This window comes from Atractosteus spatula, chromosome 23 (assembly GCF_055471065.1).
Source record: "Atractosteus spatula isolate fAtrSpa1 chromosome 23, fAtrSpa1.hap1, whole genome shotgun sequence".
Classification (NCBI taxonomy): domain Eukaryota; kingdom Metazoa; phylum Chordata; class Actinopteri; order Semionotiformes; family Lepisosteidae; genus Atractosteus; species Atractosteus spatula.
The window spans coordinates 16297104-16321227 of NC_142728.1; the positions used below are offsets into that span (position 1 = coordinate 16297104).

General features: G+C 44.5%; 1 protein-coding gene across 3 annotated transcripts in view; it reads right to left on the bottom strand.

The window, feature by feature from the left end:
• Positions 1-10538: 10538 nt before the first annotated feature.
• LOC148816297 (tenascin-like) overlaps positions 10539-24124 on the bottom strand; it is a 52502-nt gene continuing 38916 nt past the window's right edge. Inside the window, exons 17-29 of one of the 3 annotated variants that reach the window (XM_088940622.1) lie at positions 22314-22601; positions 20728-21000; positions 18863-18985; positions 18047-18190; positions 17210-17329; positions 16424-16567; positions 15611-15741; positions 15201-15333; positions 14765-14916; positions 14337-14433; positions 13790-13951; positions 12722-12885; positions 10544-12212 (exon numbers count right to left, since the gene is read on the bottom strand). In XM_088940622.1, the coding sequence (XP_088796748.1) occupies positions 12102-12212; positions 12722-12885; positions 13790-13951; positions 14337-14433; positions 14765-14916; positions 15201-15333; positions 15611-15741; positions 16424-16567; positions 17210-17329; positions 18047-18190; positions 18863-18985; positions 20728-21000; positions 22314-22601 (2042 nt within the window). In that variant the 3' untranslated portion in view covers positions 10544-12101. Of the gene's footprint in view, positions 12213-12721; positions 12886-13789; positions 13952-14336; positions 14434-14764; positions 14917-15200; positions 15334-15610; positions 15742-16423; positions 16568-17209; positions 17330-18046; positions 18191-18862; positions 18986-20727; positions 21001-22313; positions 22602-24124 lie in introns of all 3 variants that reach the window. The other 2 variants (XM_088940620.1, XM_088940621.1) reach the window with 2 other exon arrangements.

Sequence of the window (24124 nt, forward strand, 5' to 3'; positions counted from 1 at the left end):
CAGTCCGATTTCCTGAAGTTGTTTTTTAGGAGTGTGCAGAGTAAAAGCAAGTATTTGTCTGACCTGTGCAGCATCTCTTGCTGTTCGTGCACACATGTGTGCACACCACACGCACGCAGTGGAAAGCACTGAGACGCCCGCTGAGGTCTCCCAATGCAGGTGACGGTCAGTGCCTTTCGGAGGCGGGTGCTCAGAAGGGGTTAGCACTGGTAGCAGCTGTGTGGCTCTGTGTTTGCTTTCCTGCAGGTGTTGCTTAGTGACTCTACGGCCTTTGGACCAGACTGGAGACCAACACGCATGCAAGGAAGCAGGAATAGGAGACTCGTCTTCCTCTTCCTCTTCATTGGAAATCTGCGGCCTCTGCTAAGTCCATCTGCAGTCTGCTGGGTTGACTGTGAATACATAGTTATACCCTTATTTGATACTTGATACATGTTTTATTCTGGATTTTACAGCGGATCTTTCATCTGGATTTTGCTATTCTGTATGGTAGAAGTCTCCAGGGTGTAGACGATTTCCTAGCTATTTCCCGAAGAATGACGTCCGTATGTCTGCAGTCTCAGTTCCAGACGGGCTGATAAATGCGAGAGACGAGATCATTTCGAACCCGCGTGCCAGGCCCTGGGAGGTTCAGGAGCACATTTCTTGCTTTCTTCACTCTCCTTGCACCTCTGCAGAAACTTCCCCAAAACCGATTTCACAAGGATGATCAATTGGTCAAGATGTGGTACTTCTTCTGTTTTCTGATTGTTTCTTACTATTATTATTTCTTTGCTTAAAATCTAAAATAAAAGAACGCATTTCTCAAAATGATGCGAATGCTGCACTGTTCCACAAAGATTCTCACCGCAGCTTTGTTCTTTCTTGCAGAAAAGCAGGGCTCTTGTGATCAAAGGTTGTATTGACTCCCTGTGTCTTTCCATTCCACATTAATTACGAAGCCTTTGTGTCTGCCTCCAACCACAAAGCCCATTGACAGACCAGCCTTTGAATTGGACACTGGCTGTTGCTTCAGGTAAAAGATAGTTAATTCCTCGGGTCTGCGTTGTGGCCAGACATGTGCTGGTAGCAGGCAGGTCGCGGTGCAGGCACTCTTTACCTGCCTCGGTTATTATTTTGGAAGCAAGGACATAAGCCGGGGATTATGGCTCATGCACAGTCATTCATGTGCAAAGCTGTAGCAGGTGAATAATTTAAAGGTCTCATAAAGGAGTGACAAACTTCTGAATTCCCTTTTTTTGAAGTTCTATAAAACGAGAACTTTGATTGCTTCCAGTTGTGTGTAAACACATGAAACGCTCTTATAGAATCGAAATTTGAAGGACAACAAATCAAGTTCTGAAGGTAACAAAAGCCCAGCTGAACAAACAAACGTCAGTTTCCTGCCATTTTTCCGGTACAGTGAATTGTTCCTTGTTTTTACGGTTGCTCTTGCACTGTTGTTATTTGTTCAGATCTGTTCCCCAGCACAGCCGTGTCCCCTTGTGTGAACTGCACAGCGGTTATCGGTCACGCTGCAAGCATTGCAGATCTGTTCACCAGCAGAGAATCATGTAATCCTGCAATGACCCACAATTCATCTCTGACTTTGGTAGCAGATGGTATGAAATTTGCTTACTTAGATGGCTAAATCCTTTGTGCTAAACCTTTATGGGAAATCAAAATTAATAATTGCAGTTCGATGGGGTTAGGCTGCAAGACCACAGAATTTGTTCTGTTCCCAGTTCTCTGTATGTTCACTTATTTAACCTGTTTTTAAACCTAGAAAAATCAGTTTTTTTTAACTTTTTTTAATACAGGGATCATGTGAAAAAAATAATTGACCTTATGAGTATCCAAGGAACTGAAAAGTCCAAATTTTCAATTGATCTAGCTTTAAAGAGTCTTCTCCGTCTTTTGAGCGTGTCAATGTCTATTTAAACAGCAGTCTCTGTCAGTGTCACTAGATCACAGCTGGTCTGTTCCAGGAGAACATCAGTAAAGATATGTCGGGAAGTGGATGAGTTGAGAAATACCCTCACAGTTGAAGTCAGGCTTAACTTTCATTTTTGTTGTAGGAAATCTGAATCAAAAAGGAGGAACACCAGACACACTGATGGAAATGGAGTTCCTCTGCATTGATGAACAGCCTGAGACTACTTATGCAAGTTAAACTGCTGTCTTACTGTTGTCTTTTGTGTCCTACATCTGTATTTCATAACTTGCAATAGCTTTAGAACAGTCCTCTGCTTTACTGCAAAATATTAAAACTGATTTTTTTAAGTGTTGCTCTTAAACTTGCTATAATGGTTCAGGTAAGCAGAATCGATAGGCAGCTGGGTTTGCCAGCACAAGACCAGGTGGGTCGCTGCATCAGCATGCGTAGGCTGCAAAGGAACAAGTAATAGGTTTATTCCCTGCTGAAAAGAGAAGAAAGAAAACACAACGTTTCAGCTGTGGAGCCTTCTTTGGGTGTGAACCATCCATCCAAACCCACACCCGAAGAAAGCTCTGCAGCTGAAACGTTGTTTTCTTTCTTCTGTTTTCAGCAGGGAATAAACCTATTACTTGTTCCTTTGCGGTGTTATGTAAAGACTGGTGTTGATTGATAGAGATTGGTGTTGGTCTGTATGGCTCTGTGTTGCAGTGAGATTCTTACTGGATATTATAAATGTGAATTAGTGTTTTGCTATTTGATGACCGTAGTGCTTTAATTGATCATTTCTCTGCTTAAGCTTGTAATGGTCGAACTCGGTAAGTACTGCCCAGATTTGAATTTCAGATTGGTAACACCAGAAGGAACAGCTGAGCAGTTGTAGACTGCAAAGAGTCAAACAGCTTTGAAACAATTCAGAAAAGATGAGGCCCGTCTTATAGTCCCTCAGCTGTTTCTGAAGCATGCTCACACCTGCTGTAAAATTGCAGCCACGTGAGAAATGTGAAACACATGAATTAAAAATTAATAAAAAATTCCGAGTACTGCTTTGCATGTCAATGGGAGAGAGCTTGGTTCCTGGAGCATCTGCAGTTGCTGCTTTTAAACAGCCCAAAGCCTTCAAAGGGTTTGGAGAGCAAGAGTGGGTGGAATGTGTTGTGGAAAGTCCTGCTGCTGAGAGAGTGACTCATCTGTGTGGATTGAAGGCTGGTTGCAGAGGCAGGGCCTCTTCATCCTCACAGAAGATGAAAAACAGCTTTGGTTCAAATTCAGGCACCTGCTGCTGGGAGGTGACTGCTGTCCTACTACTGTATGTCTGAGTCTAGCCTTGCGTTTCGACTGTTGTGTCCAAATGGGACTTGTCCAATGTGTCCTGTCCACAGCCCTGCTCCTTGGCTTTGAGTACGACTGAGCTTGATCTCCTTCCTCACCAATGTCTTGTCTGTGTTGACCAGTGATGGAACACTAACAGCAGAAGCATTCGAGTCTTTACCTGTTACATTTCACACCATGCAGAACATGTGAAGGCCATTCCTTGATGTCTGTTCTCCAAGGCACATGCAGTGCTAGGATGTTCAGATCCAGCCATTCAGAACGCGCTCCGAATACTGCAGCACACTGCGGTGTCACACCCCACCACTCCCTCTTTTTCCAGTTATAGAATTTGTTGTATACTTTTTAGAGTTTTATTAATGTTATCCTGTATATTACACTGTTAAATATTCATTTTAAAAAATAAAGTACGGCTATTTTAGAAAAACACAATTAGAATTAGATTGGCTGATGTGTTAAAACTACATTACATGCTGTTGCATTTACACCCCCACTGCAAGCTCATTAACAGCTTCAAAAATCCTGACTGGGAGAAAAAAGTCGTGTGTGTACATGTTTTTTTCCTCATTGCAGTATACAGTCTAACAGTGACTAAACAATATACACAACACACATTTTTATTTATTTGTGGAATAGTTTGATTTACTGTAAGACCACTAGCATCAACACAAAACATGGATATTTTTAATGTGAAAACGCTAAGACTAGTAAGTAACCCCAGCAACCACATCACTGGTATAACACACAAGTACTGTCTAACAATCCCAATACTAAATAAACAGTAGAACCGCAATGATATTTGCCGTTGTATTGAGTTACAACAGATACGAATCTTAAAACCAGTCTGAAACATTTTAAAACACAATTTGTGAATCCTACTGTATTTCACTGTATTTTGTTCAGATTATGGCTTGCACAGCGGGTTTTTTGTTTTGATTATACTATGAATCAGTCCCCAAGACATACCATCAAAGGTTTTGAAATGTAAAAAAAAATCCAACCTTTGTCGAGTTTGCTCGAGAGAAAGGGACACCTTTTAAGAAGCCGTGTACTGCTGGCAAACTAGCTGATTTTGCTTGGAGAATTTAACATCTGTCTGTATTGTAGCTTATTTCATTGAGCAGAAAGTCACCTTTCTCTGAAACGCGGCTGTGTTAGCAGATGGGTTTGTGTTAACACACAAGTGTTTATTACTTCTGCTTGCCCCTTCTCTCGGGGAAATGATAAAAGCTCCACTGTTCGACACCCACAGGTCTGCTTCTTTGACGGTCTTGTTACACGAGCGGCTTGCACTGTGGTTTGAAAAGGGGATATGTAACATACTGTGATAAATAAAACTGATCAAAATGCCAATATTGGGTACATATTCATTTAATTATAAGACAATGGTTTTATTTAAGATGTTAATTGTAGAAATATATTAGATATAGTGACTTTAAAATCTTTGTATTTGATACCAGATTAAGACCAGGAATTACTTTACTCAAGAGATGCATTGCGTATGGACGGAAAAAACACACCCCGTTTCCCCTCAGCTCCTGCGTCGGAACAAAGCATCCCCCCCAGTGCTGCAGCAGAAAACTTACTGTAAGTTTAAACAGAGGTTCATTCATTTGAATTCTTTTATTATTAAGACTAATATTTTCAGATTTGACATGCTCTGATACTGTATGTACAATCATCATATTATGATATTAAATATGCATATTATTCTATTGTGAGAATATAAATATAATCTAATATAATAAGATAATATAATTATATTTGCCATTGCATCAACAGTTACGACAGATATACATTTTGAAACAAATCTGAAATCTTTTTAAAAAGAAGTTATTGACCCCCGTTTTCTCACTTCTGCAGACGAGATCATGGTTTTTGTTCTGATTATACCGAGGGTGTGAAGATTCAGTGAGCACCGGGGTGCTATTTAACACAGTGAGGTGACCCAGGTGGATAACTAGTAAACATGTTGGCGAAAATCGGGATTTGTGATGTCATGAGGCGTGATCAAATTGTGTCGAGCTGGGATCAGCTACGTGAAGCTGGCCCCGCGACGTTTCTGGGAAAGGGAGTTAGTGGGAAGTGTCACCGTTCAGGTTTAATGTAACAGTATATTACTGTGATCTTTGTCTTACAAGTACATTTTTAAATGTTTGTGATTGTTATTCTTGCAAATACACTATGTGTTATTCAGTTTGTTTCTGCGTGTCAGTTATATCTTGCTTTTATATTGCTGTAACTATAGTGGAGATAGACAGTAGAGTACACAATAATAGTACGCAGAAATACCCTGAACACAATGAGGAAAAACAGACGCATTTTATTGTCTTTATTAAAAATCAATTTCTTGAGTTGTGAGAAACTTAGGATATAAAGTTCTTTTTCTAAATGTTCTCTAAAATGTCTACTACCATGGGAAAAAAATTGAAGTGATTGAACAAGAGTAAAGAATCTGCGTGTTTTTTATGAAGACAGCCTTCTTAAAAAATGCAAAATTAAAATGGAAAGAATACATTTTACTGTAGTATTTCAATACTACCAGCCCAAGAGAGCCTCCTTATAATATTTAAGTTATTTTTACATTTTTTTGCACTTTCCTGGCCTTTATGGGCTTATACGGTGCTCGCAATTAGCAGGTTTAGTCAAACAGAAAGACTACACGTGCCTGCTATAGAGAGGAGGGATCAAGCCTCTGAATGGTCAGAAGTCGCTGATTGACAGCTGTTTGAACCAATCAGATGAGCTCTTTCTAGAGCCGGTCGATTTGAACGTATTGGGCTTCGGCAGCCATCTTTGCAGGATATTTTTTAATAAACTCGTGGATTTTCATAGTAAAACAGCAAAATGAACGCACTTTCCCAAGGTAAGGTATATGTTCTTAATATATTTTTGCAAATTGTTGCTTTTGCGCTCGTATTTTGCCGGAGAACCGATACATTATAGATGTATTTCCCGCTTCTGTAAACTGAAACGCGAGCTGAAAGTAAGGAGGAAAAAGGTTCGTTAGCTTTCTGCTGATGTATCTGGTTATGAAGCAGTTCTGAGACGCTCAGGCTGGCTTGTGTTCTGTGATGTATAGTATAGTATGTTATGTTCTGTTTTTTTGGTAAAAATATTTATTATTCAACCTTTGTGCAACTCTAAAGTTTGGCATTACACTATTTGTTTGTTACAAAATAGTTTCACTGCAGTGAAAACACTCTTAATGGTCGTGTTTGGAGGATATTGGAGATGAATTGTATCGACAGTATTTTAGAGACGATTTAAAAACTGTTTCTGGTGGTGAAAAGTGCGGCGTTGACAAAGGGACGACTAGAACATCACCGTTTTGCTGTTCAGAGACGTGCTATACTTTCACTTTCACTGCTCTCTTTAATGCCTCTGTTCATATAGATGACAGTTATTGAACATGTATATGTGCCATTTCGTTTTAAGGCTTGTTGTAAACCGGTGGAAAGTATTCTAGGTAGCTAACTCATTCATGGTTTTAATATTTTTACTTTTAACATGTGATATCTAAACATGTAACCATATGGTAGATGTTATTTACTATTTTAATTTTAGGGAAGGAGTCTTTGTTAAAAATAAAACTGCCCTTTACTGAGCGACGCTGTTACAGTGACCGGGGTAACGTTAGCCTGAAGTTCGAAAACGATGTTGGCACGCCAAACCAAAAGCATTTTAAAGACCACGACTTGTGGAAATTTCCACAGCCTCTACCTCAAACTATCAGTGAGCTAATGATCTTTTTTTAAACCTCCGGTTTTTCATCGATGCGTAATTACGCACTAACTGGACCCCGGGGGACCGCTGTGTCCACAGCTTCACAACCGAGAAATACTGTTCAAGACGGCTTCGTGCGAAAAACCCGTGTATCACCATAGGAAGCAGAACAGCGCAGTCTCCGATTACCCGGACTGTGAGCACGGGAATAAAGCTTTGTTTGATTTCTGAAACCCTTCCTTTATGTCCTGTTTTCATTCAGGTAAGGGTCAACTATATTCACAATGCTGCTGACAGCAGAAAGATTCAAATATCTATAAAACAAAGCTGGGAAAGGTCAGAGGACCTGCTTAGTGCATAAAACACTAAGCATTGTGGGTGCTGTGGTTTAAATGCTATTGGTTTGTGAACAGCATACCCGTATCCCAGTGCATTGTGCCACATCCAATAGCAGCACGAGAAAAAGATTCAGAACGCAAAGCTGTCAGTCTCCTGTGTAAAAAAATCGGTTTGAACATCATGGGAGCTGTTTTTAATAAGCTGCCGAGTAAAGAATATTTGAATCTTTCAGCGGTCCCCCGGGGTCCAGTTAGTGCGTAATGACGCATCGATGAAAAACCGGAGGTTTAAAAACAGATCATTAGCTCACTGATAGTTTGAGGTAGAGGCTGTGGAAATTTCCACAAGTCGTGGTCTTTAAAATGCTTTTGGTTTGAAGGCGTTCTGTGCTTCCATTGCGAAGATATGGGCAAAAGAATATTCGTGCGTGGTCAAAAAAGTCCTAAAAAATGACAAAGCGAAGGCTGAGGAAACATTCACAATGTATTTTATACTCAAAGCAAGTGTTCCCGCAACTCTAAGGGGTTTCGTGAAAACGCTACAGGCGTGCCAAAATCCTTTGTACCCCGGTGTTACAGTGGACGTGTAGTTAAAGCGGACGAGTCAAAATGTTTCCATAGTAACCACAAGGGAACGATCAATGAGATCGATGTAGATGATACAGATTTCTCGAAGAAGTACGGTACTATTACCAGCTATATAAATGTATTAACAGATCCATAAGTTAATATCAGTAATGACGTTAAGAATGTTTTTCAGCTGACAAAATGTAGTTACATGATTCCATAGTAATATTCCCTATTAAATGGATTTAAACTACAACCTTTTTACAATAATAACGACAGCAAGTATTCATGCAAAAGGTTAAAACATTATAGCTTTTTATAAAGTATATAAACTTAATATTGTTAGAACCAGAATGTCAGACTTTTTCCAGAATAACCACAGTAAGTGACCGAGTTAAAGACTTTGCTGCAGAAAATTTTTATGAAGAAGGTGGCATGCTGTTGTGTATTCTTTTCTGGCTACCACTACAAGCCGTATGCAGTTTGTATAATGTTTATATGCCTAAATTAATATTATTTATTATGTGCAGAGACATTATGCTTGTGTTGTTTTTTTTTGTCAGCTACCACAATTTACCTTTAGTTAAAAATTCCATATTAATATTCTATATTGAGTAGATTTAAGTAGTAGTAATTAAAAGTAGGAAAACGGATTAAATAAAAGACGGTTTCACTAACATCTAACGCGCCATAAGTGCCTCATTATCAATTGTCTTTGGCCAGTGAATCACACAAGTACCGCGCCGCCTTTCCAAGACATGGCGCACTTTTTGAGCGGCTGCATCTGTTATCATTGGATGATTGGGCACTGTGTGGAGCTGATCGATGAGACATGATGGCAGCACCTGGGAGCCACTGGGTCTTGTATGTTATGCTGTACCTCCCCTCAATTTAAGGTTCTTTTAAATCTTTTTGTTTGAGGTCTTTCAGTATATGCACGTCCTTGCCAAACCGTGACAATAAACGAATTGCATACTAATAGCTTTTATGTGTCTTAAGGGTCTCCTAATGAGTGTTAAATTTAATTTGCATTTGAATCCCAAAGTAGCTGCACTTACAAGTGCATTGCCTTTTAAGGCTCCTGGACTCGGTGTGGACAGGATCTCTGTGCTTTTCCACAAGTGAAGCATACAGATTTATTTTCTAGAAGGCATCGCAAAGCTTTTAGTATTCTAATTTCTTTCCTGTGTTACGAATATCCAGGTTGTGTCTTTTGGCAGCCTCACATTTTAATATTCTTTCCACGAGTACACTCTCGGGAACAATTGCCAGTGTGCTTATGTCCATACTGTATTGTACTACAGCAAGGGTCTGCCGTACTGATCCATAGCTTTTAGTGTTTAAAGATCTCCTGTAACCCCACCTCGGGTAGCACTAACCCCAATGTCTCACTCATTCGAAAACACTTTTCAAGAGGTCTAAGAGGCAGCAGTAATTCAGATGAAGATGCAGATGGAATTTCATTCATAGCTTTTTGGAATAAATCACGTCTCCTGACTCCCTATTAGCCTGCATTATAGATCTCAAGATTCCCCATCTTGTAGAATTCTTATTCTAATGGAAATGTGATGACAATGTAAAATGTTTGTACAGTACATTAGCAACTCCTTCTAAAGGGAGAACAAAGCTACAGCTATCCTGTCTAAGGTATCCATACAAGGAAATACAAATTTTGCTTTAAGCCCATAAGCTTGGATTTCATTTTTTTGTAGGAAAACTAGAAAACCTTTCTCAGTTATAGGATTCCACACAATTTGCATTATAGGGTGTGATAACTGTTGTTCAGTATATAATGTCTTTAACTGAAATGCTGGAAAAACAATGTGCTTATTTTGGCTTGAGCTATTTATTGCTTGATCTCTGTCAGACGTGCGTTAAGTCATCCTTCAACTGGTGGTCTGTCAGTTGCTGTTTTAAAGGCTGGGTGCATATGCCAGTACTTCCAACTTCTTGCCCTCATACCCAAGCTACATTACCCTGCTTTTGATTGAAGTACTACTGAGAGACCTGGTGTTGTTCAGACAAAAGTACCATAAATTACCCTGTTTTGCCACCTGGTGGTGAGAGACCAACATTTCACCTATCCCTTTGAGGTGCAGGTGCTGTGTGTTTTGTTGTAACTGCTGAGCTCTTTCCAAAACAATTTGTGTGGAATTTGGCTTTTTTCAGAGAAGGTAAAGAGAGAATAAACTTGCAGTGTAGCTTACAAAGTTTGAATTACTTGAGCTTGATGAGATTGTTTTGGTCCAATTAATATGTGCCTCTTGCTGCTTTAATTAGAGGTCTGACCTGTAAGTACTAAAGATGTTGGAAAAGAAAGATGAGATACTGCAAGAGGACCCTGTACAAGCAGTTAAGACTGAAGCTACATTACCTGGGTCTATATCTCTGTGAAATACTGCACAGCAAGACGTTAACTTGTGGGTGTCTGGACAAGCTTGTCCAACAACAAACTGGTTCAGGAGGTTGTAGGACTGACTGGATAATGTAATCTGTGTCTTAAACTGCTAGGACATCAAGCAGAAGAGCTTAGTCTACAGCTGTTTCCTGACTCGAGTCTGTTTCCTTCTCTGTTAGACCCAGACAGCTTTTAATGAAACTTTGTAACTGGTCAAGTAGTTATGAAGGATCTGCATACTCTTGAAGGAAAAAAAACATTGTTTCCTTTTTTAAACAAAGTTTGTTTTATTGTAATAAGGGTTACAGAGAAACATCTGTTGCTGTTTTCAGCTTTAAAAAAGAAGCAATTTACACAGGTATTCAATTTCAACAGTGGCTTATCAAGGTCACACTGACTCAGATTTTTCTCTTGAAGGAGTTTAGATTTATACATACAGATCCTTTTTTATCATTAATACTGGAAACAGACCAGGGTGTGTTCCTGTCCTGACTATTTCTTACACAAAACATTGGGCAGATTTCCATTAAAATCCCTTTTAAGATAATAGAAGTCACTGTTTTAGTTCTGGTTGTACAGCAGGTCACCGAGACTCTTCCCCCCTGTGCTGTTCCACAGTGGAACTGCTGTTGGAAAGGTCGTGCCTTGGCGCCGTTCCTTCTCTCCGTGTGGCTGCCAGGGCAGAGTCTAACAGCTGTTACACAGGAACAGCAGCTTGTCAAGGGGCTGCGTATCACTGGGCGCTTCTTAATGCATCAAGAGGTTTTTCCTCCCCTTTCCCCACCTTTTTTAGTTTGACTGGGGTGTGAGGAGGAGGCAAGCATCAAATTCACAACATTTTAACTTGAAATCTGTGACCAGTGATTTTTTTTTCCCCTCCGTATTATTTTCAGAAATAATTTTAAATGCCTACGTGAATATCCACACAGGCCTAGTTAACGTCAAAGGGCAGAAGTCTAAGGTACAGGTTTGTTGTGATCAGGGACCCACAGACCCCAACAGGTTTCGCCCACCAAAGAAAAATGAAGTAAACGACTGTGACTGGACATTTCATACAAAAGAAAATAAAACGATCATACACAAAAAAAAATACAATAAAATGGCATCACCTAGCCAAACATATATAAATCCCTCTCCCCAGAAAAGAGCAGTCTGTAGCACGATTACCAGTCTAGGCACTGGCTGCGGGTTATTATTCCAACATAACACTCCATGAGCTTAATTGGATCTATTTACTTCCTTCTCCCAGGTCAGGTGTTGATGCTTCAAAGAGACCTTGAAAATCTGCAGGTCCAGGACCAGACCTCCAACTTCAGACTTTTACAATGAAAAGGACCCCCCCAACCATCAACGGTGGAGCTCAGCGTCTTTGGTGCACGTCTCTATCTCAGGGTGTGGTGTCACAGGTGAGAGAGCGGGATTTGAAGTTCATGGGCACTGCAGTGGCTCAGCACTGACAAATGCTTCCTGTCCATCAGGGCTGCCCCACTCCAGTCCTGGAAACCTGTGCAGGGTTTCACCCCACCCGAGCTCTAAACTAACTGGTCGGATCATTGGCTTAACAGGACCAGTTTAACACCTTTCCCCAGTTCTGTAGATACTGGAGATACAAAAAGACCTTAAAGACCTGCTGGACTGCGGCCTCCCAGGACTGGAGTTGTGCACAGAAGGGCAGAAGGATGGGAACTGGGGGGTCAGGGGTCAGGGTTCAGGGTTCAGGGTTCAGGGGTGAGCACTGGGCTGTTGGCAGTGGCTTTGGTAGCTGCAGGGGCGATGAAGAGGGATGGGGATGATGGGGTGTTAGGGACTTGAGGTGATCTTTATTTTATGACCTTTTTCTCCTTCCTTCAAAATTCCTGAAGTTGGATGGTCTGATTTTCATTTCAGCGAACTCGATGGAGTGCTCGTGGCCTTTCCAGTGGAACCAGTTGACGCCCTGAGAGGTTAAATAGAAACAAGGTGAGCCCACAAAAGATGCTGTAAGCTCTAAATCTCCACTGGTTACTGTACAGATTTACATCTGCCTTCACTGAAACAGATATACTGTGTGATACAGGATATGACTAATTAATAATTCTATTAACTACATTTACTGAAGGTTCAGATTATACAGCTCATTTTTTAAAGGAGAACTGCAGTCCTGATTTCTCAGACCACTTATTAAATCTTGGTAACAAATATTGAATGAATAATGAATATAATGGAACAAATAAATTCATTGACATCTTGAAGTCGAAAGCAATATTTCTATTGGATTAAAAGAGCTGTATTCACACGCCTGCTTGTTTACAGGGGCAAGGGCTGCTTCACCTCGCAGGAAGTTTTTTTTTTGCCTTACCTATGCTACACATACCTGGAAATCTCATCTAGTTTGTGATGTAAATTGGAGGGTTTTACAGGTTGCTCTGTACATTTTACCGGGGCCGACTGGCGGAGTTCGCTCACCTTGCTGTGACTGTTGTCGCCGTATCTGCCCATGAGGTTGACGCGGTGGCAGTTCTTGTACCAGAAGGCGCCCTTGTAGGACAGAGCGCAGTTGGTGACCGCGATGTCGTTGTCATTGTCGTAGGTGGAGAAGGGCCGGCCCTGGTGGTAGGTCATGGAGTCCCCTGAGAGAGAGAGGAGAGGGTTGAGACCGATACTTGTCTCCACACACGAGCATCTCTATTATTTCTTAGGCAGGTGCCTGCATCCAGGGTGCTTTCTAGACGTTAGAATTAAAAGGTAAATCTGTTTGAGAACAGCCCTGGCCGTCCTAGAGCATCACTGGGGAAACAGGAGGAAGCCAGTCGCACTGGTTTAGGTCTCTGAAGAAAGGCTGTGAATGAGAGGCTGTTCAGCCCATCAGGCGCAACCTGTGATGGAGCAGCTCAGTGACTGAAATACAGCCCAGGGGTGGGGCAGGAAACCCTCAGCCACCCTCTGTGTGCACAGAAGCATTTCCTACTCCCCGTCCCAAGTTAATTCCCTCTTAGTGTCCAATTCCGAGTCCTTATTTCACTACTGAGTGTGATGTAGTCCCTTGGGTTTATACCTACACCCTGCCAGCAGGGGGAGCACTTTCCACCACAGAATTACAAATCGCAAGCCCTCAGCGGAGAATAAACTGTCACACCCTGAACTCACTAGCTGCCCAGACTCTGCTGGGAGCGACTGTTCTAGCAGAGACATGGTGCCCAGAGGAGGAGGCAACGGTCGGAGCCTCCAGCCCAGGCACACCCAGTCAGTGTGCCTTCTTTTCGTTCTCATTTAATTAACAAATATCAATACAAAGAGCATTCAATTAAATATACAGCTGTTAATAAAGTTTTTTTAGTGTGTGGGTTTTTGTTTTCTCGCTCTACTACAGCTCTAAGTTAATGGAATTAATCACTTCCAGTATGTCACAGTCTCAGCCTCTGAGTAACAAGACTAAATAATCACCAACTGACCCCAAGTCAAAACGTATCTGAGATGGCAGGGCAATAAAGGGTGAGCTAATCTGCGCCCTGTACATGTACACGAGCTGCCTACCTGCTGTGCCGCTGTAGCTCCCCACGTAGACCTTGTAGCGGCTGCGCGGCTCGGAGACGCTGAACTTGTCGTACTGGGCGTAGGCGGTCTCGCCCTGGTCCCGCAGGTCCACGCGCAGCTCGTACTGGCCGCTCGCCGTGATCTTGTGGAGGTTGCCGAGGCCTGAGGGGAGAGCAGCCTGTATCAGCTCGGCCAGTCTGGGGTCTTTCTGACCTCACTGCCTTCTCTAGAGCGGCTTCAGCAGTAGTACAGTATAAACATGACATTTATTTCCATTACGTTAAACATATTTCATTGTCACTATTAATTTTCTTCTCGCACATAATTCCTGATATGAAACCATTAAAAGTCTTGAAATTTAATACATATTGAACTGGTGCCTTTTCTCCAGTTCAATCTATGTGCAAACTGCCTACAGCTGTTCTGCCTGCAACTAGATGCTTGTTAATCCTGTGGCATTGCGGAGTCATGTGACTCTTTCCTCGCCCCAACCTGTACTCCCTACCCTGCTGTCCTGGGGAGCAAGAAGAGGAATAGCGGATCCTACCAAGCCAGAACTCGTCGTTCATGTCTCCGAAGCCACTGGTGTAGTTTCTCCAGTTCCTGAAGAACTCCAGGTTACCACTCTGACGCCTCAGGAACACCTGCAACAGGGTGCAGAACACAACATCAGTTGGTGAAGAATGCAGCAGCATTCAAAGACAAGGGAGAAATTCACAAGGAAATATTAACTGAAGCAACATGGTGATAATAAAGAACCTAATTTTTCTTTTAGATGTTTACCTAGTGCTAGTGCAAAGTTAATTCTTTTAAATCTGCATATAATCAAAATAATAGTCACCATAAACACGTTTGGATACGATTAACTTTTATGTGTTTTAATATATCTTAAGAAACCTGCAATCTTGATGCTAAGTAATGTATTAATGTAACCAGGTGTCCTGGTCGGCCATGAATCTCTGCTGCAGCACTTACAATCCAGCCCCCGCCATCCGTGGTCATGTCGCAGTACACCTGCAGCGGCTGCCTCTCGTCTCCGCCCAGGTAGATGGTGTAGAGCCCGGAGGTGGTGTCTCCATTGAGCAGGGCCTGCGAGCAGTCCTTGGGGTGCCTGTACAGCATTCCAACTGCAGGGGGAGACAGAGGGGTCACTGCCAGGAGGGGTCATTTACAACTGATGCACGAGGGCTGCCCTGGCCTGACTCACAAAAATACTCTGCATGGAACTAGACAACAGACTATTGCTGGATAATCTGAAATAAACACCACCCATTCCCTTTGTTACACCACAGGTGCAGTTTGATGCAAGTGAAACTGACTTAGTCCAAGACTGAAAATGATGGGCACCTAACAGCCCAGGCTAAAAAGTCCAGGAGTGCATGGAGTTAGGGGGGACAGTGGGGGGACTCACTGGTGGTGAAGACGGTGTAGATGAAGGGGCTGCGCTCCGGCCCAGAGATGGCCTGCAGACTGACAGTGTACTGGGTGGACGCACTCAGCTGGGCCATGTTATAGGAGGTGGTTGTGGGGCCCAGGACAACTTCCTATTGGGAGAGGAGAAGCAAAAGATAAATACTTGGACATTTCATTTTTTGTGAGGCACTCTGAATCTTGTTGAGCACATTACCAACATCCCTGTGAAACTAGCATAATAAATAAGATGAAATATATAAATCTTGATTAATGGTGCTCTTGCTGTCACACCTATGTTGGACACTGTACAGAGCTGTCTTGGCAACGCTTTCCTCAGTGCTGGAGGAAAAATTGAGCTGTGTCTTTAAGTCCTTTATGTCCATTGCATAGTGAAGGGGTTGTTCGTACCCTGACTTGGCCATCTGAGGACTCGAAGCGCAGGATGTAGCCGGTGATGGTGGCTCGGGGCGGTCTCCATGTCAGCACGGCGCTGTCTGTCTGCACATTGCTGGAGGTCAGATCTCGAGGGGCGTCCAGGGCTGAGGGCACAGAGGACAGGACTGAGAGGAGCAGAGGCAGCCCTGCAGTATTCATCACAGGAATGGTAATTCCTTTTGCAGAATGAACTGTGATACGGAGGCCCTGGAAGTATCAGGTTCCAGCAGTGCCCCAGTCCCTTGTTCAAACAGTGCTAAGATAATCAACCTGCAATCGCTGAACAGTGAGATTGGAGTACACCAGTCTCGCTCCTCACAGCTGGTACCAGACTCGTCACTGAACTGGTCTTTTGCCCATTAGACCTTTCTCGTGTACATTTGTTTTGGATACATCACATTGCCCCTTGAGAAAAACACAAAGCTGAATACAACTTAAAAAAGTTGTTCCAGCACAATGACAGCTCAGCTATAAAGGAAACAGGATGCAGGGAATGTGAGGACAAGGTCTAGCAGAGTCGTGACACTTAGAGTGACAGCACTATGGAAGAAATGATCACAGACATCCTCCCAGAGCCACCTAGATTAGAGCAGATCCTCGAAGCCACAGAATTAGGACAGCCTCACTCTAACTGCACCGCAGTGTCTGGGCCCAGGGTCCAGAACTCCAGGCAGATGGAGAAAATGCAACTGTCTAACGATCAAGCGCTCAGCTTCAATGTACCACAGTGCAGCAGGGGGGCCCTGCCAGTGTCTATACATGTGTGTGGCAGTGGGGGGCGCTCACCAGTGGTGAACTCGGTGGTGGTGGCAGCACTCTGCTGGCTGCCCCTCACGGCGTAGACCCGGACAGTGTAGAGGGTGGCAGGGTGCAGGCTGGTCATGTGAAACTCCACGGTGTTGCCAGACACTCTCTCCACCACAGGGGCCACTGCGGAGAAATGAGACGTCAAACACTGAACCCTGGCCGGCACCGAGACGAGCACACTAAACTCGCCATGCGTTCTGACTTCTTACAATGGTGGGTTTAAATCTTCCACGAGGCATCTGTGATTTTTGAGGCTCCAGAGATGGAGTTATGTACAGGAATTGACTTACAGTCTGTCATGTGAATCTGACACTATAATTGCAAAATCTCCAGGCACATAAGAAATAGTTCAGAATTTAGAAGCACTTTTTTTTTCAATGAGTCTCAATCAGACAAGGCTCCACAAAACCTCAACCTTGATAAATGTATCATCCATCTTGCACAATTTACAGCCCCTATGATTTGGCACACTTTTTTCTGGCTCTGAGGCCCAGACTTGAATGACTTATAAAATACCGTGTGCAGATTTTCACCCTGAATGCACTTCAGATTAGCCTGCAGCACCAGACAAGTTACAATCCCGGCTCTGAGCTGCAGTAAAAACTCCAGTGCCCGGCTCTGGAGCAGGAATATTACACAAGAACACAGCACCCTGTCCCTCCAGACGGTAGGTTCCCTGGTGCTGCTATTTAAACCCCCTTTGAGAGCTGGCCACAAGAGCATGAAGCAGTGTGCGGTACAGGCAGCACGGGGCTGGTGGGGTACCATTGTCAGCGCTGTATGTGATGACGTATCCCTCCACAGTGGCGATGGCTGGCTGCCACAGCAGCAGACCCTCCGAGTCGGTGATGTTGATGGCGGTGAGGCCGCGGGGTTTGTCCAGAGCTGGTGGGGAAGAAAGGCACGATCAAGCTCGATGCGCTGTGCTTCAATATCAGTCGCCACTTGCAATAATAATTATTAATATATAATTACATGTATGTTATTCTGGATACTCCACTCAAAGAGCTTTACAGGTAATAGGGATCCCCTCCACCACCACCAGTGTGCAGCCCCCACACACCAGCTCTCAGTGGGGAGGAGAGCAGAGTGATGAAGCCAGTTCAGTGATGGGGATTATTAGGAGGCCATGATGGGTAAAGGCCAAAGGGGATATTTGGCCAGGACACCTGGGTAACACCCCTACTATTTTCAAGAAACACCCAGGGATTTTCAATGACCACAGACTCTGAACCTCAGTTTTACATCTCACTCACAGGACAGTGCATTTTTACAGTGTAGTCTCCCCATCACTACACTGGGGCATTAGGACCCACACAGACCGCAGGGTGAGCGCCCCCTGCTGGCCCCGCTAACACCTCTAGGTGTTCCAGCAGGGACCTTAGCTTTCCCAGGAGGTCTCCCTCCAGGTACTGACCAGGCTCACAGCTGCTGGGCTTCAGTGGGCTGCAAGTTGTGGGTTGCAGGGTGATATGATATGGCAATTTCAGTATTAGTTCTCATCGCAGCTGCACTTAAAAACACGATGAGAAACTAGCAAATACAAGAACCATTCAAAAACATGCCCACTCCCCAGCTGTCTGAGGGCTGCGTGTGACTGACCCGTGGTGACCACGTCAGAGGCAGGGTCACTCTCCTCCAGCCCCTTGACTGAGATGATGGTGGCTTCATAGGTCACACCGGGGGTCAGCTTGGCCAGGACAGTTTTTGAGCTGGATCCGTCCACTGCCACTGTCTGGGGGGTTCCTGAGTGCAGAACACAAAGAAATGCAATGAGAGAGATTTCTGTACAGAGTGACTAGTAACTATACTAATATGAAGCAGTGAAATACAAATGCAAATAGCTACATTAAAATACAACATGATGCTTACAGCTTTTAGACAAAAACATTATTACCTTGTTTTTCAATAAGCAGATCTTATGTGTGCTGCATGTATCCTGTACCTACACTAACACAGAGCAGTACTGTCCGCACTATAGCCTTTACACACCACTAGGGGGCAGCCGTGCCCACTGATACAGGAGCTACGCTCCCTGTGAGCCACAGGGAGATGAACTGGGAAAAGAAGGATTATATATCGAGATCTCCAGGATCTTTCCAGATGTTATTCATTTAAGTGTTCAAGGGAAACTCTAGGGTTTGCAGTGATGTTCCTCACATTTGCAGTTCACACTGCTTACAAAGCCGTCACCTCTTCTCCTGGGTGACCGTCGCCTCCAGGAACTGAGCATCTTTTCACCAACTCACTGGGGTTTAATCTGCTTGCTAATTGTACAAGATTTTAGTCCCAATTAAGGTAAGTTGCTGACTTGGATAGGGATGATATGGGCTTTTAAGACATTTGCATGATGCAAAATAACTCCAGTCCATTATCTGCATCCCTACTCCATGTGCCTGGCACTGTCAGGGCACTGACCTCCCTGTGTGGGCACGTAGGAGACTCGGTAGCTGTCCACCCGGGTGCGAGGGACGGTCCAGTGCACAGTGGCCGTGGTGTCCGTCACGTCAGAGAAACGCAGGCCCTTCGGGGCTCCCAGGCCTGAGGACGCATTCGGAGAAAGACAGACCAAACAAGACAGAAGAGAAAGGAGAGAATCAATAATCGTGTCTGCAGCTTGGCAGGGCATTCCGGAGCCTGTTTTCCCACCACCCCCTTCCGAAACGCGGCTCCTCGCGGCATTTGTGAAGGACCCCCCTTTCCGAGAAGCCAGTAATGCTGTCCTGCAGAAAAAGGAAGGGTCTGAGCGCACCAGGACTCATTGCGGACACTTGTGGAATGGTGAGGGTCACTGACCCCCCCTCCTTTTCAACAGTGTGGAGAAATGGCAGCACAGTCTTAGAACCAGAGCAAAGAGAGAAAGACACAGCAAACCCCCCTCCTGGCAGCAGAGCGCGTCCTTTTCAGACTCTTCACTGCAGCTCAAAAGGACCCTCAGAGTCTCGTAAGACTCCCTGAAAGCAGAAACGCAGATAAATCAAAGCCATGAGAACAGTGGGAGATGAGGGAGAGCAGAGCCACAAACTGCAGACCAGGGAGAAACAGGAAGAACATCCACCTCAACTTCCAGCATCACTCGAAAAGAAAACTCGGCTCTTTAAGGCGTGCAAGAGAAGGTTCTTGGGGATGAGACACACACAAGCAAGATCTTCCCCTTGAGAAAATTATCGGGTCTTTGCTTTTTTCACAACTATGCAGCAGAGGTGAGGAGTCACAAAAATGTAGGGCAGAAAAGAAAGCATGCTGTAAGAAGAGATGACAAGCTACTCTCTTGAGAATTACTCCCTAGAAGGGAGTACTGGCTAATGAGTTATTTCAGGCCCCTTTGGAGCAACAGCTGCTTTCTGTTGGACAGATATTCACAGACGCGGATGACAGCCAGGCAGTCAAACTGACTTATGCGCACAGAGAAGGTGTAGTGACAGTGATATGATGGCTGCTGGCATATCCCCAACAGTAGCTGTGAATGTCAGATTAAGAAAATCGATAAGACACACCGATAAGAAAACAAGAGCAATTGTTATTCAGATCGCTAGTGACAACCCAGCCGCTTCTAAATCTTTCAGTTCAGCATGAGCTCCTTTTGCTTGTATACTCTCAGCTCATCACTTTCAGCAAAGCTTTCTTTCTCCTTTTATTAAAGTGTTTATACCATGTACCATACTTCTCACTGGCAAAAGCTTAATGTTCTACTTGGGGTAAAGCCAACAGAGAGCTTTGAATTGAACTCCGAAATGCTCGTTTGCCCCACTTTAGGTTTGTGTCAATTACACTACCGAAGACGAGGATGAACAGTCACTCCATTCCCCTGAAAGGCATTCACAGATATACAGGGGCAGATGCTCAAGGTCAAAAAAGAAAAAGTTAACTTCATATCCTGTGTGTTACACAACACTGATGTAAGATGAGGATTTGTATGTCCACCCGACTTAAAATACACTTTTTATCTTGCACCAAGTACTCTGAACTTAGTCATAACGCAGATGAAGGCCTCAAAAACCCCGAACGGCTGGGAGGAAACAACGAGTACAGCCCAGTGTCTTGTCAAGTAATGGGAAGATATGAAAGCATGGGAGGTGTAAAATGGCTGCTGATGACTGGAAGTACCTCACAGACACACCTTCTCATGCTCCTCTGGATCGAAGCCAAGACTGCGACAGCACGGTACGACAAGAGAGCTTTTGAGAGATTAGAAACGGCAACAGCGGGGAGAGACGGCTCCTCTGCTCCCGTTCACCAGCGCAGAGGGGCGCGGGGGCGCTGCCGGCTGCTGGGAGAAGTACCTGTTCGGGCCACACCATGAATGGGCTGCGAGCGCCTCCCCAGGGCCACGCCATACAGCTCGACTTCGTACTCGGTGCCCCCCGAGAGGCCCGTTACGTCTCTGGTTCTCTCCTCCCCGGAGGCGCTCAGCTCCTGCGGGTGCGCCTGCTTTCTGGAGTCCCTAACTTTAATAATGAACCTATCGAAGACGTCCTCGTCCGCGGTCCAGGAGAGGCGGAAGCTGTCTGAAGTCACGTCGGAGACGAGGAGGTGGTCCACTTCGGGCTCCGCTTCTGGACGACAAGGGAAGCAAGAGGAGTGTTTTTTTTTTGTAGATGTTTTTGTTTTGGTTGTTGAGGGCCATTCCAAAGGATGATGATGATGGTGATGATGATGGAGATGTAATGACCACTGGCTCTCAGTTATTGACCAGCACGCAGGGGCGACTGGTCGCAGTTAGCACAGGGAAGAAAGCTGGTTAATGGAGCCTCACAACAGCCTCGAATTTGTCACAATGCATTAACACATTAGCAGAGGAACAGGGGAGCGAGTAAGGCATCACAGTGCATTTGATATTTTTCCCCAATAAGGCACAGCAAGTTCTCAGTAGAATGTAAACACATAGACAGTCTTCGTTTTATCTGGATGTTTCTGTCTTGGATGTAAAAAACGCTCTGGAACTGTGCCTGTCTGAAACCAGGGCCCAATTCCTGCACCTCAGTAGCAGATGCTCAGTTTGAGCCTGACAAGTGCTGTACACCGAATGCAGCTGTGTCCTCTCTGTCTCTTAACACATTCTGACTTTTCTCAAAATTGCTTCTGAGAAAAAACAGTGTGAAACCTCCACCCCCATGCATCTGGGCATTAAAATGAAATAAATAGAAAAACAGTTAACACAAAAATAATCCCAAGCAGAAAGTGTAAGTTCATGCTTCAGGTGCACATTACTGTGTTTCCCTCTTTACAGTCGACAAAAGGCAATAACAGATTGATCATGGTGGCAGTCAAGAGACAACTTCAATACAGCCCTGGACGCCCTGTGAGGAGGCAAGGGATCGAGTTACTGTGGATTCTAGATGAGTCTACACTCCAAAGGAAAACACAGCAAAAATATGTCAAACGCGTCGCTTGGCCATATTTGGATGGGAGAAGGAAAAGAGCAGCATGGCATTTCTGAAAGAAATTGCAAGACACAGTACAAGCAAAATCTGTAAAAAAAAAAAAAACTAGAGGAGGAAAAAATCCAAATGTTCCAAGGAAGGAGAGAGCGTAGGAGGTAGACCAGAGTGTTGGGGGCTCTCCAGTAACGGGTGCAAAATGCCAGGCCTGCTGCCAAAATCACTCTCCCCATCCTGTCAGCATGTGGCCAGCATGCATAAAGAAAAAGGGATGGGCAATTGCGTATTTAACTTAGATGTTTTCAAATTTCATGTTTAAAAGCCAATCCCCATCATAAATTGACTTTCCCTCTTCCACATATTCCATGTGTACTTAAATGTCTCCAATTTTTCAGGCTCAACCCCGTTGCCCGTTTGTGCTTGTGGCAGCTGTGCACAGCTGCTGGAGAGCCCAGGCTGCGGCCTGCAGGTGTGGTGTGTGTGTGTACCTGTCACAGCCACTGCTGTCACCGGCCTGGAGCGCAGCCCGGACCCAGCCACGCCCGTGAGGCTGATCTCATAGCCTATGCCAGTGATCAGCCCGGACACATCCCAGGACCGCTGGCTGCCCGGCACCCTGAACTCCTGGGGCTCCAGCAGCCGGCCCAAGTCCGTGACCACCATGAAAAAGTGGTCAAACCCATCGGGCCGGCTCCCGTTCCTCGCCGTCCAGGACACCCGGAACCCGTACGGGTTCACGTCCGAAATGTTTAGGTTTTCCACTTTGGGCAACTCCGCTATGGACACGGCAGGGATTGTTTTGGGGGGTTTTTTTGGAAAGGGGGAGAAACAAGTGCACGTGAGAACACAGATTGAGGAATGCAGTGATTGCAAAACACGCATACAGCAAGGGACCTATCTTGTTTCGACTACTGCAGGAGAATCACTTCCCTATCGTGAGGACACAAGATCGCGCAGCTCTGTATTAACCAAACTCTGTGAGCATTACATGAATAATTAAAATTATATGCAAAGACACATGTGAAGAAGATGCACATGTGTTCATGCATGTCTCTATGTGACTGTGTGCCAAGATGTGCAACTACACAGAAGATCATGATAATACAAACCACACCAGCTCTGTAAACACACAGAACACCGCCCTGGGGCGGCACGGCCTCACACTTCATCTCGGGCCCACACGTGGGTAATACACAGGCTGGAATGCAGGGCTCTGTGTTCAACAAGACGGTCTTCAGGCTCCGAATGTTCTTTATTTTTCCAGCACACCTCTGTCCTATCGCAAACTTTGCTCTCATAAACTAGGCAGGGGTACGAGTCCTGGGTTTTGCTGGGGTTTTTTTTTCTGGGAAGCTTACTCCTGCATCTGTTCTAAACTGTGTAGTAAACCTAAACAGTCATGTCAACAAAACAAACAATGGCATAAATAAACCAATCATTTAAAAAAAGAACAATGTTCACATTACCAAAACATACGGAAAGAATACATTCTACAGTACCAAACTGTCACCACCTCTCAGGCCCTAGAATGCGTGGAATGAAGGCATGGAAAAGCATGAGAGAGGCAGCCCACAGGCCTCATGACAGCACTGCGGTACCCAGAGATGCCAACTCTCTGGCATATCTGTGCTTTCCACCTCTCATCCTTGGGATGGAGGGAAGCTGACAGGCTAGAGACTTCTAGGAATTCATTACTATTAATAATATCATCGAGAAACTGGTAAGTTCCTAAAGCCCCCCCCCAAAATGTGGCTGTTTTCAAAGCAAAGCAAAGGAGTGAAAAGGCGATAAGACGTTTAGGCGCTAGTTAGAGGCAAGCCCCGGGAACGTCTTTGATCCCGAGGGCCGGAGCTGGAGATGCCGACGGGCCTGGAGAGGCTGACAGGAATGTGCTGAAGCGGCAGGAATGGAGCTGCGGTCTCTAGCCGGCTAGAGAGAGAAAGCGCTCCTTTGCTGGGGTCTGCTGTTGGCATGTCCACAATGAAATCGATTGAAGACGCACCCCAGTGGGATAGAAGAAAATTTGGCATGGGAGGGCTTCACAGGGACTCTGCAAAATTGAGGTGGGCTACCACAAAATTTAAGCTGACACTGAAACTGCAGAGTGATTGTTCTAAAAACAGGACTGGAGTGGATATTTCTACCAAACCACGGACAGAGTTCTCGGAAAAAAAATACATAAGGAGAGTAATATTGCCGCAGGGTAATCGTGTCCTCAACAAAGCTCTTTTCACTCATAGTCAAAATCCAGCTTTCTCTGATGCAGATCTCCCTGACCACTAACAGGTTATTTTTTTAA